The 12,745-nt window shown below is 40.1% G+C and overlaps 1 protein-coding gene across 1 annotated transcript in view; it reads right to left on the bottom strand.

Annotated features, from left to right (window-relative positions):
* Positions 1-12,745, bottom strand: part of LOC126161971 (serine-protein kinase ATM) — a 481,619-nt gene that overhangs the window by 164,095 nt on the left and 304,779 nt on the right. Inside the window, exons 28-29 of the mRNA XM_049918161.1 lie at positions 11,697-11,947; positions 1,892-2,066 (exon numbers count right to left, since the gene is read on the bottom strand). Of these exons, the coding sequence (XP_049774118.1) occupies positions 1,892-2,066; positions 11,697-11,947 (426 nt within the window). The remainder of the gene's footprint in view (positions 1-1,891; positions 2,067-11,696; positions 11,948-12,745) is intronic.

Raw genomic sequence — 12,745 nt, 5'->3', positions numbered from 1 at the left:
TGCATTATTTCAGAGCATTACATGCCTATAGAGACCACTGTCACCAATGCATCATACACAGATCTTCTAAAAAATCATCTGCGGCCTGCAATCAAATCAAAGCGACGCGGACTGCTGTCAGCAGGTGTCCTTTTGCAACATTACAATGCAAGGCCCCACAATGCCCGTATAACAGTTGCAACAATCACCGACCTGCATTTTGAGTATCTTCCTCAACCACCATACTCACCAGACATTGCCCCAAGTGATTTCCATATGTTTGGACCACTCAAAGATGCAATGTGAGAAAAGAAGTTCCCCGTCCTGATGAGGTATGCCACGCGGTGCACGAGTGGTTGCGCGGACTACCAAAAGAATTTTTTCTAAAGGAATTTATGCACTTTGTAAGTGCTGGAGGACTTGCATTGAGCGTGGGGGAGGTTATGTTGAAAAGTGATACAGCTTTGTACAACTTCTGCACAATAAACAATATTTTTAAAAAATATGTAAGGTTTTCATTTGACTCACCCTTGTAAAAATATTTATATATTATGCATTGCAAAGGAATGTAGTTTTATCTTATTGTACTTGCATTTATGATTTTCTCCTCTTGCAATGAAATGAGAGACATCCTACCTGAGGTCCTCCCCCCCTCCTAAAGTGGTGTTCCACTGCCCACCAACCTACACAAAATTCTAGTCCATTTCAATGCCACTCCCACTCCTAACTCCTTGCAACAGGGATCATATCCCTGTGACGGGCCAGGGTGCAAGACTTGCCAAATCTGCCTACCCAGCACCTCCTACTCCAGTCCTGTCACAGGCTTATCCTACCCCTTCAGAGGCCAAGCCACTTGTGAAAGCAGCCATGTCATATACAAACTCTGCCGCAAACACTGCACAGCCTTGTAAGTTGGTATGACTATCAACCAGCTGTCCACCAGGATGAATGGCCGTTGCCAAACTATTTTCTAGAACAAAGTTGACCACCCTGTGGCACAACATACAGCTGACCACAACATGCTCTGTTTCAGTGGCTGCTTTACTACTTGAGCCATATGGATCCTTCACTCCATCAACAGATTCTTTGAACTACGCAGATGGGAGTTATTGTTACAACACATACTCCGCTCCCATAATCATCTGGCCTCAATCTCAGATAACCCACTGTCCCCGCACCCTCCATACCCAACAGTTTCCCCTTCCTCCATCTGTCAACAGCCCCCCCCCCTCCCCTCTCCCCCGTGCCACCATTCATGTCCTCATGTAGCCTTCAGCATGTCCCTTCATTCTTTCACACACTCCCCACTCCCACTACTCTCCTCCCCCCTCTCCCGTTTCATGTCCTCACATAGCCTTCAGCGTGTGCTACTTAACACCAGCCACAAGTATAACTGCCACCCCTCCCTCTTACACTTCTAGCCGGCAAACAGGCTGCACCCCTTCAAGCCATTAGCCACACATACCCAGTGCTCTCCTTACATCTGATCTCCCACTTCCCTCTACCCACCCTGCCCTACAATAACCCCATCATAGCCAGCCCACCTGCTGCAAAACAGCAGTGGCACCGTCTGTCTAGTCAGCACCAAATAGGGGTGTGTGCATTCTAGCTTATCTTTTGGCAAGTTGAAAGCTAGCAAGTTTTCCTTCTTTTGTGTGTGCCTTTCAATGACTTGACACTTCTGCTTTTCAGTGAATGATGTCCTTTAATCCTAAAGCTTCTACATGCTACTTCACACAAATCATTTATATTTGAGTCATTAACTGCATGCACTGAACATATAAATTATTTCCTTTGCACGAATGAGAGACGGGAAGGAGGGAGATCTGCAGTTATTTTAATTTTTTTATCCTAAAATAGGTTGTTAGGAGTTCGTAAGCTCGTATGATGAGACAATTAACAGTTGACTTACTATCTGTTCTCATTTCCGACAGTGTATTTAACTTCTTAACTGAATGCAAGTGCTTTTGGAAGTGCTCTTTGAAGAAATGCTGTAAGTGGTGTATGACAATAGAGCTGCATACTTTTTCCTTGCCTGCAAGTACCAAATCTAATAGGTACGGGAGCACTGCTTCACATAAGGACACCTGCAATAAACAGCAAATATATAATTAATGAACCACCAGGAAGTATCACTATCACATATTATAATCACAACTTAAGAAATTCTTCATAGCTAGAAATTGAGTGGCTGTGATTTCTCAAGATTTTCATTTGCGGGTACACTTTTATTCATTTACTTATTTATTGAGCCCCATACTGCCTTTCTTAAGTGTATCAAGCCGAATCTCTTCAGATACATACATTATTACAAAGTTCTCATGTGCAATTGATTCTGGGTACTGTATTTATCGGTTTATATAAACCGTTGCCCATTGGAACACAATTACCAAAGTCATTTACAGACATACACACAGGGGCCTTTTTCTGTGCTTCCATCTGCAGAATGCCACAGCAGATGTCAGTCTGTATGGAAGTCGTCATCTGCTGAACAAAGGGGAAAAAAGAGATATGACTGGAAAGCATATACCTCATTTAAAATTCACCAGCTGACAAAAAAGGAAGCACCCAGAAAGAAAGAAAGAAGCAAACAAAATGAAACTTGAAGGGTTGAGAGGGTATGAGATGTCACTTCAGAGATTACAAAATAGAGTAAAATTTACAAATGGCAGTAAGGGCTCCCTTATCAGTATGATGCTGCACTCCCTCTGGCCAGGCAGCTTGCAATGATGTGGTTGGGAAGAATGTCATAAAGCCATTGTATCCCCTCCTGAGGTATGCCGGCTCACAGCTGTTGTAGTTGGTCCTCAATATCCTGCACTGGGATGGAGCTGACATACAAGCAAGTCCCACACATTTTCTAATAGGAACAGATATGGGGAACTTTCTGGACACGAGAGTCATGCAGACAGTTCACACAGAAATATGACATGTGGACGCACATTGTCCTGTTAAAAATTGGCATCACAATATTGTCACATGAGAGGTAATACATGAGGATGCAGGATGTCCGTGATGTACAGCTGTGCCTGAGTCCCATCAATCACTACTAGCTGTGACCTGAACTCACACCCAATAGCTTCTCACAACATGAAATCAGCTGTGCCTCTCCAAACCATTAGAAGAATTGTACTTCTGGTGATGGGGCAACCAACTGGTTTTAGCAAGCAATTAGTCAGTTGATTGTTTTTTTGTTCAGTTGATTTTTTCAATAGAATGGAAAAACTGACTGAAACTAGTTTCTGCAGCCACATCAGTTATATAATTGTGTATGTTTTGCTCACTATCTGGATTTGAGTGTTTTCCACAATCTGAGAAATGATTGACAGAAGTCTTTGATGGTTGCATTTGTTTTATATATGTTTTCACACAGTCCCCGAGTTTGAGTGATTTCACTTCATTTCGAATGTGTGGTGCCCACTGCCGGAAGCTCCCTCTTGCTGCTGCCAGGAGCGCAGCCAGAATGAGGATGTGGCCTGGCCGCTGATGCCTTACAGACCCACAGTAGCCGGAGGATACCGGTGGCTGCACCACCTCCTCACATCAGCTGTGCTCCTGGCAGCAGCAGGAGGCTCATGTGGAGTGCATGGGGCATACGTGCAACCTGACAGGGTTAGATAGAGTTTTTAATTAATGGGCATCATCACACCTTCTAAGTAAAGTGGAATGCAAACAGTTGCTAAAACATTCCAGTGTTCTTTCTCTTCTTCTGTACCCCTATGTGAACTTTTACGCTGAACTTTGTACCACCAACAATACATAAACTTCAGTAGTTATGTGTTAATTGAAACTGAAACAACGTAATTCAAAGCAATACATTAAATTGATTTAAACAATGAAAGAAAAATTATTCTATTTAGTACATAATTAAATGAATATGTACAATGCTTATTTTAAACTTTGGTGTACCTCCTAAGACATCTTCATGTACCCCAACAGGTTCAGTCTTACTTCAGGAACACTGCTGCTAAAAGCTTCAAAGAAAAGGAAGCTTGTAATGTCAAAAAATGGTTCAAATGGCTCCAAGAACTATGGGACTTAACATCTGAGGTCATCAGTCCCCTAGACTTAGAACTACTTAAACCTAACTAACCTAAGGACATCATACACTCCATGCCCAAGGCAGGATTTGAACCTGCAACCGTAGCAGCAGTGCGGTTCGGGACTGAAGCGCCTAGAACCGCTCGGCCATAGCAGCCAGCTTGAAATGTCACACAGTAAAAATTGCTGCCAAGTGACGTGTTATCATTTTGGCACTATATATAGCAGAATAATGTAGGTTTACAACATACAGCAGAAAGAGGAAGCTGTGGTGGTTTACAACTGACAGCAGGGATGGGACAATGGAAGAGTTTGGTACCTTGTGAAGCTGTACCTCGCAAGATGCAACATGAGTTATGGTGTCAGCATAGGAAGTAGACATGTGCTGGTTGTGTGTGGTGGGGGAAGGAGCTGGCTCAGACATGCAGTAACCCATTTCCACAGTACACGTCTTTCTCTGACCTGAAAACATTAAATAAATTATGTATATATTTTCATGAAGTACAAAGATAATGTAAGCCATCCTATTATTCTGAAAAATGCTGAAAGATGTGTTTCTGATGCTATGTATATATATGAGCATACCTCGTTTTACACAGTGAGGTGGGCCACTGAGTTGACAAAAAAGATGGGTCATTTATAAATACAAAATGTTCCAAGAAGAAACTGTTATGGAAACTTATGGTTCTGATATATGTATCATTCGTTGAACAATATGTTATTTCCACAATATGAATAGCAAGACCCAATACTGAGAACGTGCTTCCTGACTGAAAAACAAATAGCTTTTTGAGAAGGCAGCTGTGTTTGGTGAAAGATTATCAGGGATTCGAGACATTGTTGAAGAAAAATGGAAAAAACGGGAAATCGTTAACACATTCACCAAGACTGGCAACAATATTTTGGTGTTATTGAGAAGTACAGTAACACTGGGAGGTCTATTACGTATGTTAATAACACTTTACTTATTTATTTACACATCTAGTTCCATAGGACCAAATTGAGGAGCAAATCTCCAAGGTCATGGAACATGTCAGTACATGAAAGTACAACTTAAAAGAAATAACAGACAAAGTAAAATGTTTATGAACCCTAAAAAAGCCAAGCCATAAGTTTCAGTAAACGTAATCAACAATATAACAAAAGAATCGACTTAATTTTTCATGGAACTCCTCAACAGAATAGAAGGATTGACCCATGAGGAAACTCTTCAGTTTCGATTTGAAAGCGCGTGGATTACTGCTAACATATTTGTATTCTTGTGGTAACTTATTGGAAATGGATGCAGCAGTATATATACTGCACACCTTTCTGCACAAGAGTTAATGAAATTCGATCCAAATGCAAATTGGATTTCTGCTGAGTATTAACTGAGTGAAAGCTGCTAATTCTTGGGATTAAGCTGATACTGTCAACGAGAAACGACAATAAAGAATATATGTATTGAGAGGCCAACATCAAAATACCCAGACCAATGAAGAGGGGTCGACAAGAGGTTCGCGAACTTACACCGAACTTACACCGAACTTACACCACTTATTACCTGAACTGCTCATTCTTCTGAGCCAAAAATATCTTTTTAGAATGGGAAGAGTTACCCCAAAATATAATACCATATGACATAAATGAAAGAAAATCACTTACTTCAGATACCATTTGAAAAGTAAAAATGGCAGCATTAAGTCTTTGAACAATATCCTGAATGAGGGCTTTCCATGGCAGTTTACTATCTATCTGAAGACCTAGAAATTTGAACTGTCCAGTTTCACTAGTCATATGTCCATTCTGTTAAATTAAAATGTCAGGTTTTGTTGAATTGTGTGTAAGAAACCACTGTGGTTTAGCATTAGTTTATTTTCTACACGCCATGAACTTATATCATAAACTGCAGTATTTGAAACAGAGCCAGTGTTGCAAACAACATCCTTTACTACCAAACTAGTGTCATCAGCAAACAGAAATATTTTAGAGTTACCTGTAATACTAGAGGGCATATCATTTATATAATTAAAGAACAGGACTGATCCCAACACTGATCCCTGGGGCACCCCCATTTGACTGTACCCCAATCAGATCCCACATCAGAGCCAGTCTCAACAATATGAATAATGACCTTTTGCCGTTTGTTGTGGTGAACCAAGTGTGAGCTACTCCCCAAATTCCGTAATGGTCCAACTCCTGGAGCAATATTTTGTAATCAACACAAACAAATACCTTAGTTGAATCAAAAAATATGCCTAGAATTCGAAATCATTTGTTTAACCCACCCAGTACCTCACAGAGAAAAGAGAATATAGCATTTTCAGTTGTTAAATGACTTCAAAGCCAAACTGTCCATTTGATAGCAAATTATGTGATATAAAATGATCGATTATCCTTACACACAGCCTTTTCAATAACTTTAGCAAACACTGATGACATAGAAATAGGTCTAAAATTGTCTACATTATCTCCCTTTTTATAAAGCGGCTTTACTACTGAGTACTTTAATCGTTCACGAAACTGACAATTCTAAAAGGAAAAAATATGGCTAAGTACAGGGTACCACAGTACTTTAATATCTTGCTAGGCACTCCTTCATATCCATGAGAGTCCTTAGTCTTCAGTGATTTAATTATTGACTCCGTCTTCCCATGATCAAAGAGGAGTATTTCAGACGTCAATCTCGAAAAGGCATTTTCCAGGGGAGTTATATGATTCCTTGTAGAAACTAAGTTTTTATTTAATTCACCAACAATGCTCAGAAAGTGACTGTTAAATACTGTTTAATACTGTTTCCTTCAGAACTGACCATATGGTTTTAATTTTACCCTGTGAATTATCTATTCTATTTGCATACCACAAACTCTTTGCCATCCTAACAACATTTTTGAACACCTTGCAATACTGTTTGTAAAGGGCTACTATAGCTTGATTGCGACTACTTCAAACATTTTGATATAATTCCCACTTTGTTCTACATGATATCCTTATCCCACTAGCCAGCCACCCAGGCTGCCTTTTACTGCTAGTACCCCCTTTAGAATGTTCTAATGGAAAGCAACTCTTAAAGAGCATGCGAAAGGTGTTAAGGAAAGAATTGTATTTGCTGTCTATGTTATCGGCACTATAAACATCCAGCCTCTCTTGTTCCTTAACGATGTTTAAGAAACTCTCAACTGCCATTGTATTAGCTGTCCTACATAGTTTGCAACTATACAGGGTGGCGCATGAAATGTGTTACCATTTTGTTTTTGAATATAAACTTTATTGTCAATACAATCTGAAAGGAACATATACTACAATGAAGAGCCGTCGAAGGAGATTTGTTCTAACTCAGCACATGCTCAATATGTCCACCATTTCATTTCTTAACTTCCTTCAAACAAACACTTAAGTTAATGATTACCCTACGGCACATGTCTTCCGTAATTGCACTGCAAGCTTGAAGAATACGTCTTCTGAGCTCCATTAAATCACATGGATGTTTCGGGAATATTTTTTCCTGTAGGTACCCCCAAAGAAAAAAGTCACATGGATTGAGGTCTGGACTATTGGGGGGCAATTTTGTCCGTAAATGACGCGACCTGGAAACCTGAGTGAAATGATCCGCATGTCGAAATGCTCGTGTAAAAACTCCAACACAGTGTTTGCAGTATGTGGCCTTGCTCCATCTTGCATGAACCACTGCACGTTGAAGGGCAAGGCAGTAGCAAGAAGCTGTGGAATGAAGCTATTGCAAAGCATGCTCAAATAACACTCGCTGTTCACAGTTTCTTCAAAGAAAAAGGATCCAATAAGTCCGTGACTGGAAATTGCTGCCCACGCTGTAATCCTCTGAGCATAATGTTGTTGTTCATGAAGCACTTGTGGGTTTTCAGTGGCCCAAAAGCGTACATTTTGTTTGTTAAACACACCGTCTAAATGAAAATGCACCTCGCCTGAAAACCAAACATTGTTGAGAGTTTCTTCCCTAGCCTCTGCCCATTGAGCAAACAATAGTCTCTGCTGATTGTGTTCTTCAGTGAGCTTCTGTGCACAGGTCATCTTGTATGGGTACATATGGAGGTCACTTTTAAGAATGCGTTGACTGGAGCGTCTGGATATTCCCAGTTGCAATGCTGCCTTTCTACACGATTTCCCAGGACTTCTCTGTACAGCAACTCATACCGTTTCAATACTCTCTGGTGAACAAATAGGCTTAGGCCGAGGTCGCTTCGCTTCCAATACTGTTCCTTCCTGTACAAATTTATCATACATCCTGTGGATGGTCTTCTTGCAAGGGACCCATCGTGTGCTAAACTGTTGTCGAAAACGCCTCTGAGTCACAACAAGGCTTTTTGCTTCATGAAAAAGTAACACAATTTCCGATCGTTGATGTGTCATCAGTCTTCCATTGTCAGCCATTGCTGTTTACTAGTCTCCTAGCGGCAGTATCGTGAATTAGACGTCATTTCGTAACTCATTTGTTTTTCCAAACTCGTCTGGTACTGCTGTAGAGATCCCAGCAGGATATCTAATGTGCGTCGTAAATTGTGAAAGAAACAAGACCAGGGAAGGTATCTCCGCGCAGTGCAGTCTGCTGGGTCCACTGCTGGTCCTTGCGCAGTGTCGAAGGGTGTGTGCAGCTGTCTGATCGCTACGAGCTTTGTGGTTCACCAAAACAGGATGTGAAAATGGAGTAGTGGTTTCAGCTACCCAAGCCGCATCCGTCCATGTTGTGTGGTTCATTTCAGTGATTCAATGTTGGGGAGGTTTTCTGTGAGTAACACAAAGTGTTTCTATTGCTGAAATTTAGCCGCCATGCAGTGCAATTAACTATAGGTTGACTACAATTTGAGTGCACCAGCGGAATTTTCTGCCTTGTGGCCGTTACTGTTGTCGTTACCTGTCCTGGCCACTGACGTAAATTCAGGCAGTGTTCCTTTTGGGTGAAGTTAACTATATCACCGTACTTCAAACTCAAGTGTACCAACAGAATTTTCTGCCTTGTGACCGTTAGTGTTCCAATTGCCTGAACTGGCCACTAACGTAATTTCAGGCAGTGTCCTTTCCTCACCTGTTGTCGCTGTCCAACATGGTGTGTAGTTTTGACAGCTAATACGTATTTCATTGTGGATAATCACATTCGTAACCTTTTGTGTTTGAGTTCTCATGTACTGATTAGTGGCAAGTAAGTCAGTCGGTCCATGGCTGTCCCCTGGTTGGGTTCCGACGGATCAAGTGTAGTTGGGCTCACCACCTGTCTCAAGTAAGTGAACGAGAACAGACCGACCTCCCTGGAGGCTTCTGAGTGGCGTTTTCTTTATTGTCCTTCTCACCTGTGTTTAATTGTCTGTTTATAGGCTATCAAAGGCAATGATTTAAAGATTCTTGTTTTTACTGGACTTCATGTATTTTTGAATTTTGGAGCATCAATTGTGGTCCTTAAGCTGCTTAAAACCTTATTCTTGAAATTATCCATTAAGCAAAAACATTGCGGCTTTCTGCCTTTAAAGATTATGGCAATATATTTTAATACTTTAAAATTTAATTGTGGCCCTCAGCCGCTTGTAGTGCACCTTGCATGTGTTTGTTCTATCTACTTTTACCTTGAGGCTCTCCAGGCTAGATGTGATACCATATATATTTTAATTATTTTATTTGCTATTTTAACTGCATTTTTATTTGGCTGACTTGTAAGATGTCTTGTTTGGAGGCCCTCAGCTGTGAAATAATGGTCTTTTTGAAACTCATAGTTCTAAAAGTTCAGCTATGTGCAGTTTTGGTTTAAAAGTGTTATTAAATTACAATTTTGAGGGAACCTGACCAACACCTTGTTCGACCCTTTCCAGAATCTTAATCACCTGTTCTGCCCTGCGGGTTTAGCAGGCGTCTCATCTCCGATTAAATATTGTGATCATACTTAGAACATTTAAGTTATATGTAAAATAAGGGGAAGCAAACCACTTGCCCATAGCAGACAGATGTGCAGTGTGTAGGAACTTGCTGCAGAACACAGTATTCACACTAACTTTCAAATTCTTGCTCTTTCAATAGCAAAAGGACACACACACACACACACACACACACACACACACACACACACACACACACACACAACCACAAATTCCCTAATTTCACTGCAGCCATCGGACTGTGTGAATGTGTGTATTTTTCACACAGAAAGAGCAAGAGATCGAAAGCTAGTGTGAATACTGTTTTCTCTAGAATGCTTCTGTGCACTACACATCAGTCATATAGGTGAATAGTTGCCTTTCCCTTATTTTACATATTATTGCATCCAGGAATTTCCATAATTGTTGAACATTTCAATTAATTTGTCAACTGCCTTTTATTTTCAACATGTTGAAATAATAAACTGGCTTTTGCAAAAAATATAATTTGTTTTATGAGGAGATAAGAAAATCAGAACTGTTCTCTCTTATTAAAACCAACAAGGAAAAATCGAAACAGTCAAAACTGATTCTACCATTGCTGTCTATGAGCAATCAGTTCTTGGATTACCTCTTTACTACAGTCCTATTTAAATGGAATAAAATTTGCAGTAAAATGAAACAATACTTGCTAAAGACAGTAGTTAAATTCATAATGGCTAGTGTAACTGAAATATAAAGTAAGTTGAGTACTTCTCTTGTTACATTCATGTTTGTAAATTGCAAGAGAAGTAACTATTGACATGACAGAACAATTCATTGTTAATGTACAGGCCAACAGCATTATTGTTAAAGGAGTAATGACATAAGCAGCAATGATATCCCATGTAACATTGACAATGACAATCAACAGCAATGTCACTTACATGAGTGCCTCACATTACTAGCATGTGTAATTTGATGACATATTATTTTTAAGGTGGATAGTAGCAGGAGTGGACACGCCCCGCCCACACTTGTGGGTGCAAGTGTGGCTACCCCCCCCCCCCCCACCTCACCCCCCCCACACACACACATCTTGTATCTCATACTACATCTCAACTATAAATAGCTAAGTAAGTATCTAGAAAACGTGTAAGTGTGTGTGTGTGTGTGTGTGTGTGTGTGTGTGTGTGTGTGTGTGTGTGTTGTGTGGTCTGCCAATCCATACTGTTTCAGTTAATAAAGTAAGAGCATCAGCACAAACTATTTCATAAACACTGATAGACAAAAGCAAAGCTGCTACTCACCAAGTAACGGAGATGCGGTGTGTGTGTGTGTGTGTGTGTGTGTGTGTGTGTGTGTGTGTGTGTGTGTGTGTGTGTGTCTTGTCGTCGTCGTCTATTTTTGACGAGGACCTCACTGGCCGAAAGCTTTTTTGTGGCAGTCTTTTTGTTGTGCCTATCCGTGACTCAACACCTCCACTATATGGTGAGTAGCAACTTTCCTTTTCATAACATTGTTACAGTCCATCCTGGATTGTCCATTGTTTGATTTGAGATCTAAGGTTATCATACAGGATTTCAGACGCTAGGAATCGTTAGAATACTCAAAAATATCTTTTATTAATTCATATCTCACACACATATCCTAACAGCTTCAAGGGACATAGGAAGTGCTTACTAACTGAAGCAGTGACCAAATAGTATGTGGCTTGTGTTCAGAGTACAGCCAAATTCCATGTATGTAAGTTAGAACTGCATTTCTTACAATTATTTTTTACTCCTTGGTAACAGAGTGAAAACTGTTTCAAAATGTATGTATTGTTGGTGAGATACTAACCTTTACTCTGCAGACAGGTATTAAATGCGGTAAAAAGTTTTTCTCAGCATCAAAAGTTTGCAAAATACTGCAAACAAGATTTGTAATCCATTTTTCATGTGTGGATCGTCCAGGTGTCCATGTATCACGGCAATCCACTAATTTCCTGAATAGCTCTGTATCCACATCCAAGCTGATATCATGGCGTGACTTTTTATGGTTAATGAATGGCATTATATAGTCTTGATTAAGAGACCTTGATGCTTCACTTTCTGAAATAATGCAACAATAAAAAAAATTAGTTTCTTAGCAAGTGAACAAGGAATAGTGGTGAGAAACTTAGCAGTTATATTGCGCTTCTGGACACAGTTATGTTCCCATATTACAATGTTTTTAGAGGACCAGAATCACCCCCCAAAAAACCACCATGAATTCTGGAAACAGCAGTTAAGACTGTGTCCTGAAAGGAATTATACACAATTCTCACTCTTGTCAAGCAATCAAAACATGAGTTTACAGGTTACTGCACCAACTTTTTGACTGAATCAAAAGTTTCCCAGCAAACAAAACACGATAGATCATTCTAAAGGTGGAGAAATAGTCAAATGAGAAAAATTTTGAGTGTACTCCAAAAAAGTGTTACAATCAATCAATCTTAATAATACATAATGACCTGCTGAATTACATTAAAATCTCCAAGAGGCTATTTGCCATTGATAATTAATATATAGGGAATTTGTTAGTAAGAAAATGTTAGTGATGCACAATGGATTACTATTTGCTACAGGGAATGGCACCTCACCCTCAACAATAGTAAATGTAATGCATTGAACATAAACTGACCAAAAGATCATTTAGCATTTGACTACATTGTTGACCGATGGCTGGAAACGGTCACAGTCCTAAAATATCCAGGAATATGGATCTGGAGGGAAAACAGTGGAAGGACCACAACATTTTTTTAAGAAATGCAGATGCAGGTAGATTCAATGGAATAATCTTTAGGAAAAGTAATTCATCCATGAAGGAGGTGGCTTGCAAACTTACTCCAAGTGTCAGTGCGGCACCCA

This window comes from Schistocerca cancellata, chromosome 2 (genome assembly GCF_023864275.1).
Source record: "Schistocerca cancellata isolate TAMUIC-IGC-003103 chromosome 2, iqSchCanc2.1, whole genome shotgun sequence".
Classification (NCBI taxonomy): domain Eukaryota; kingdom Metazoa; phylum Arthropoda; class Insecta; order Orthoptera; family Acrididae; genus Schistocerca; species Schistocerca cancellata.
Note: the sequence above shows the minus strand (reverse complement) of the source record. Positions and strands in the feature narration are given on the sequence as shown.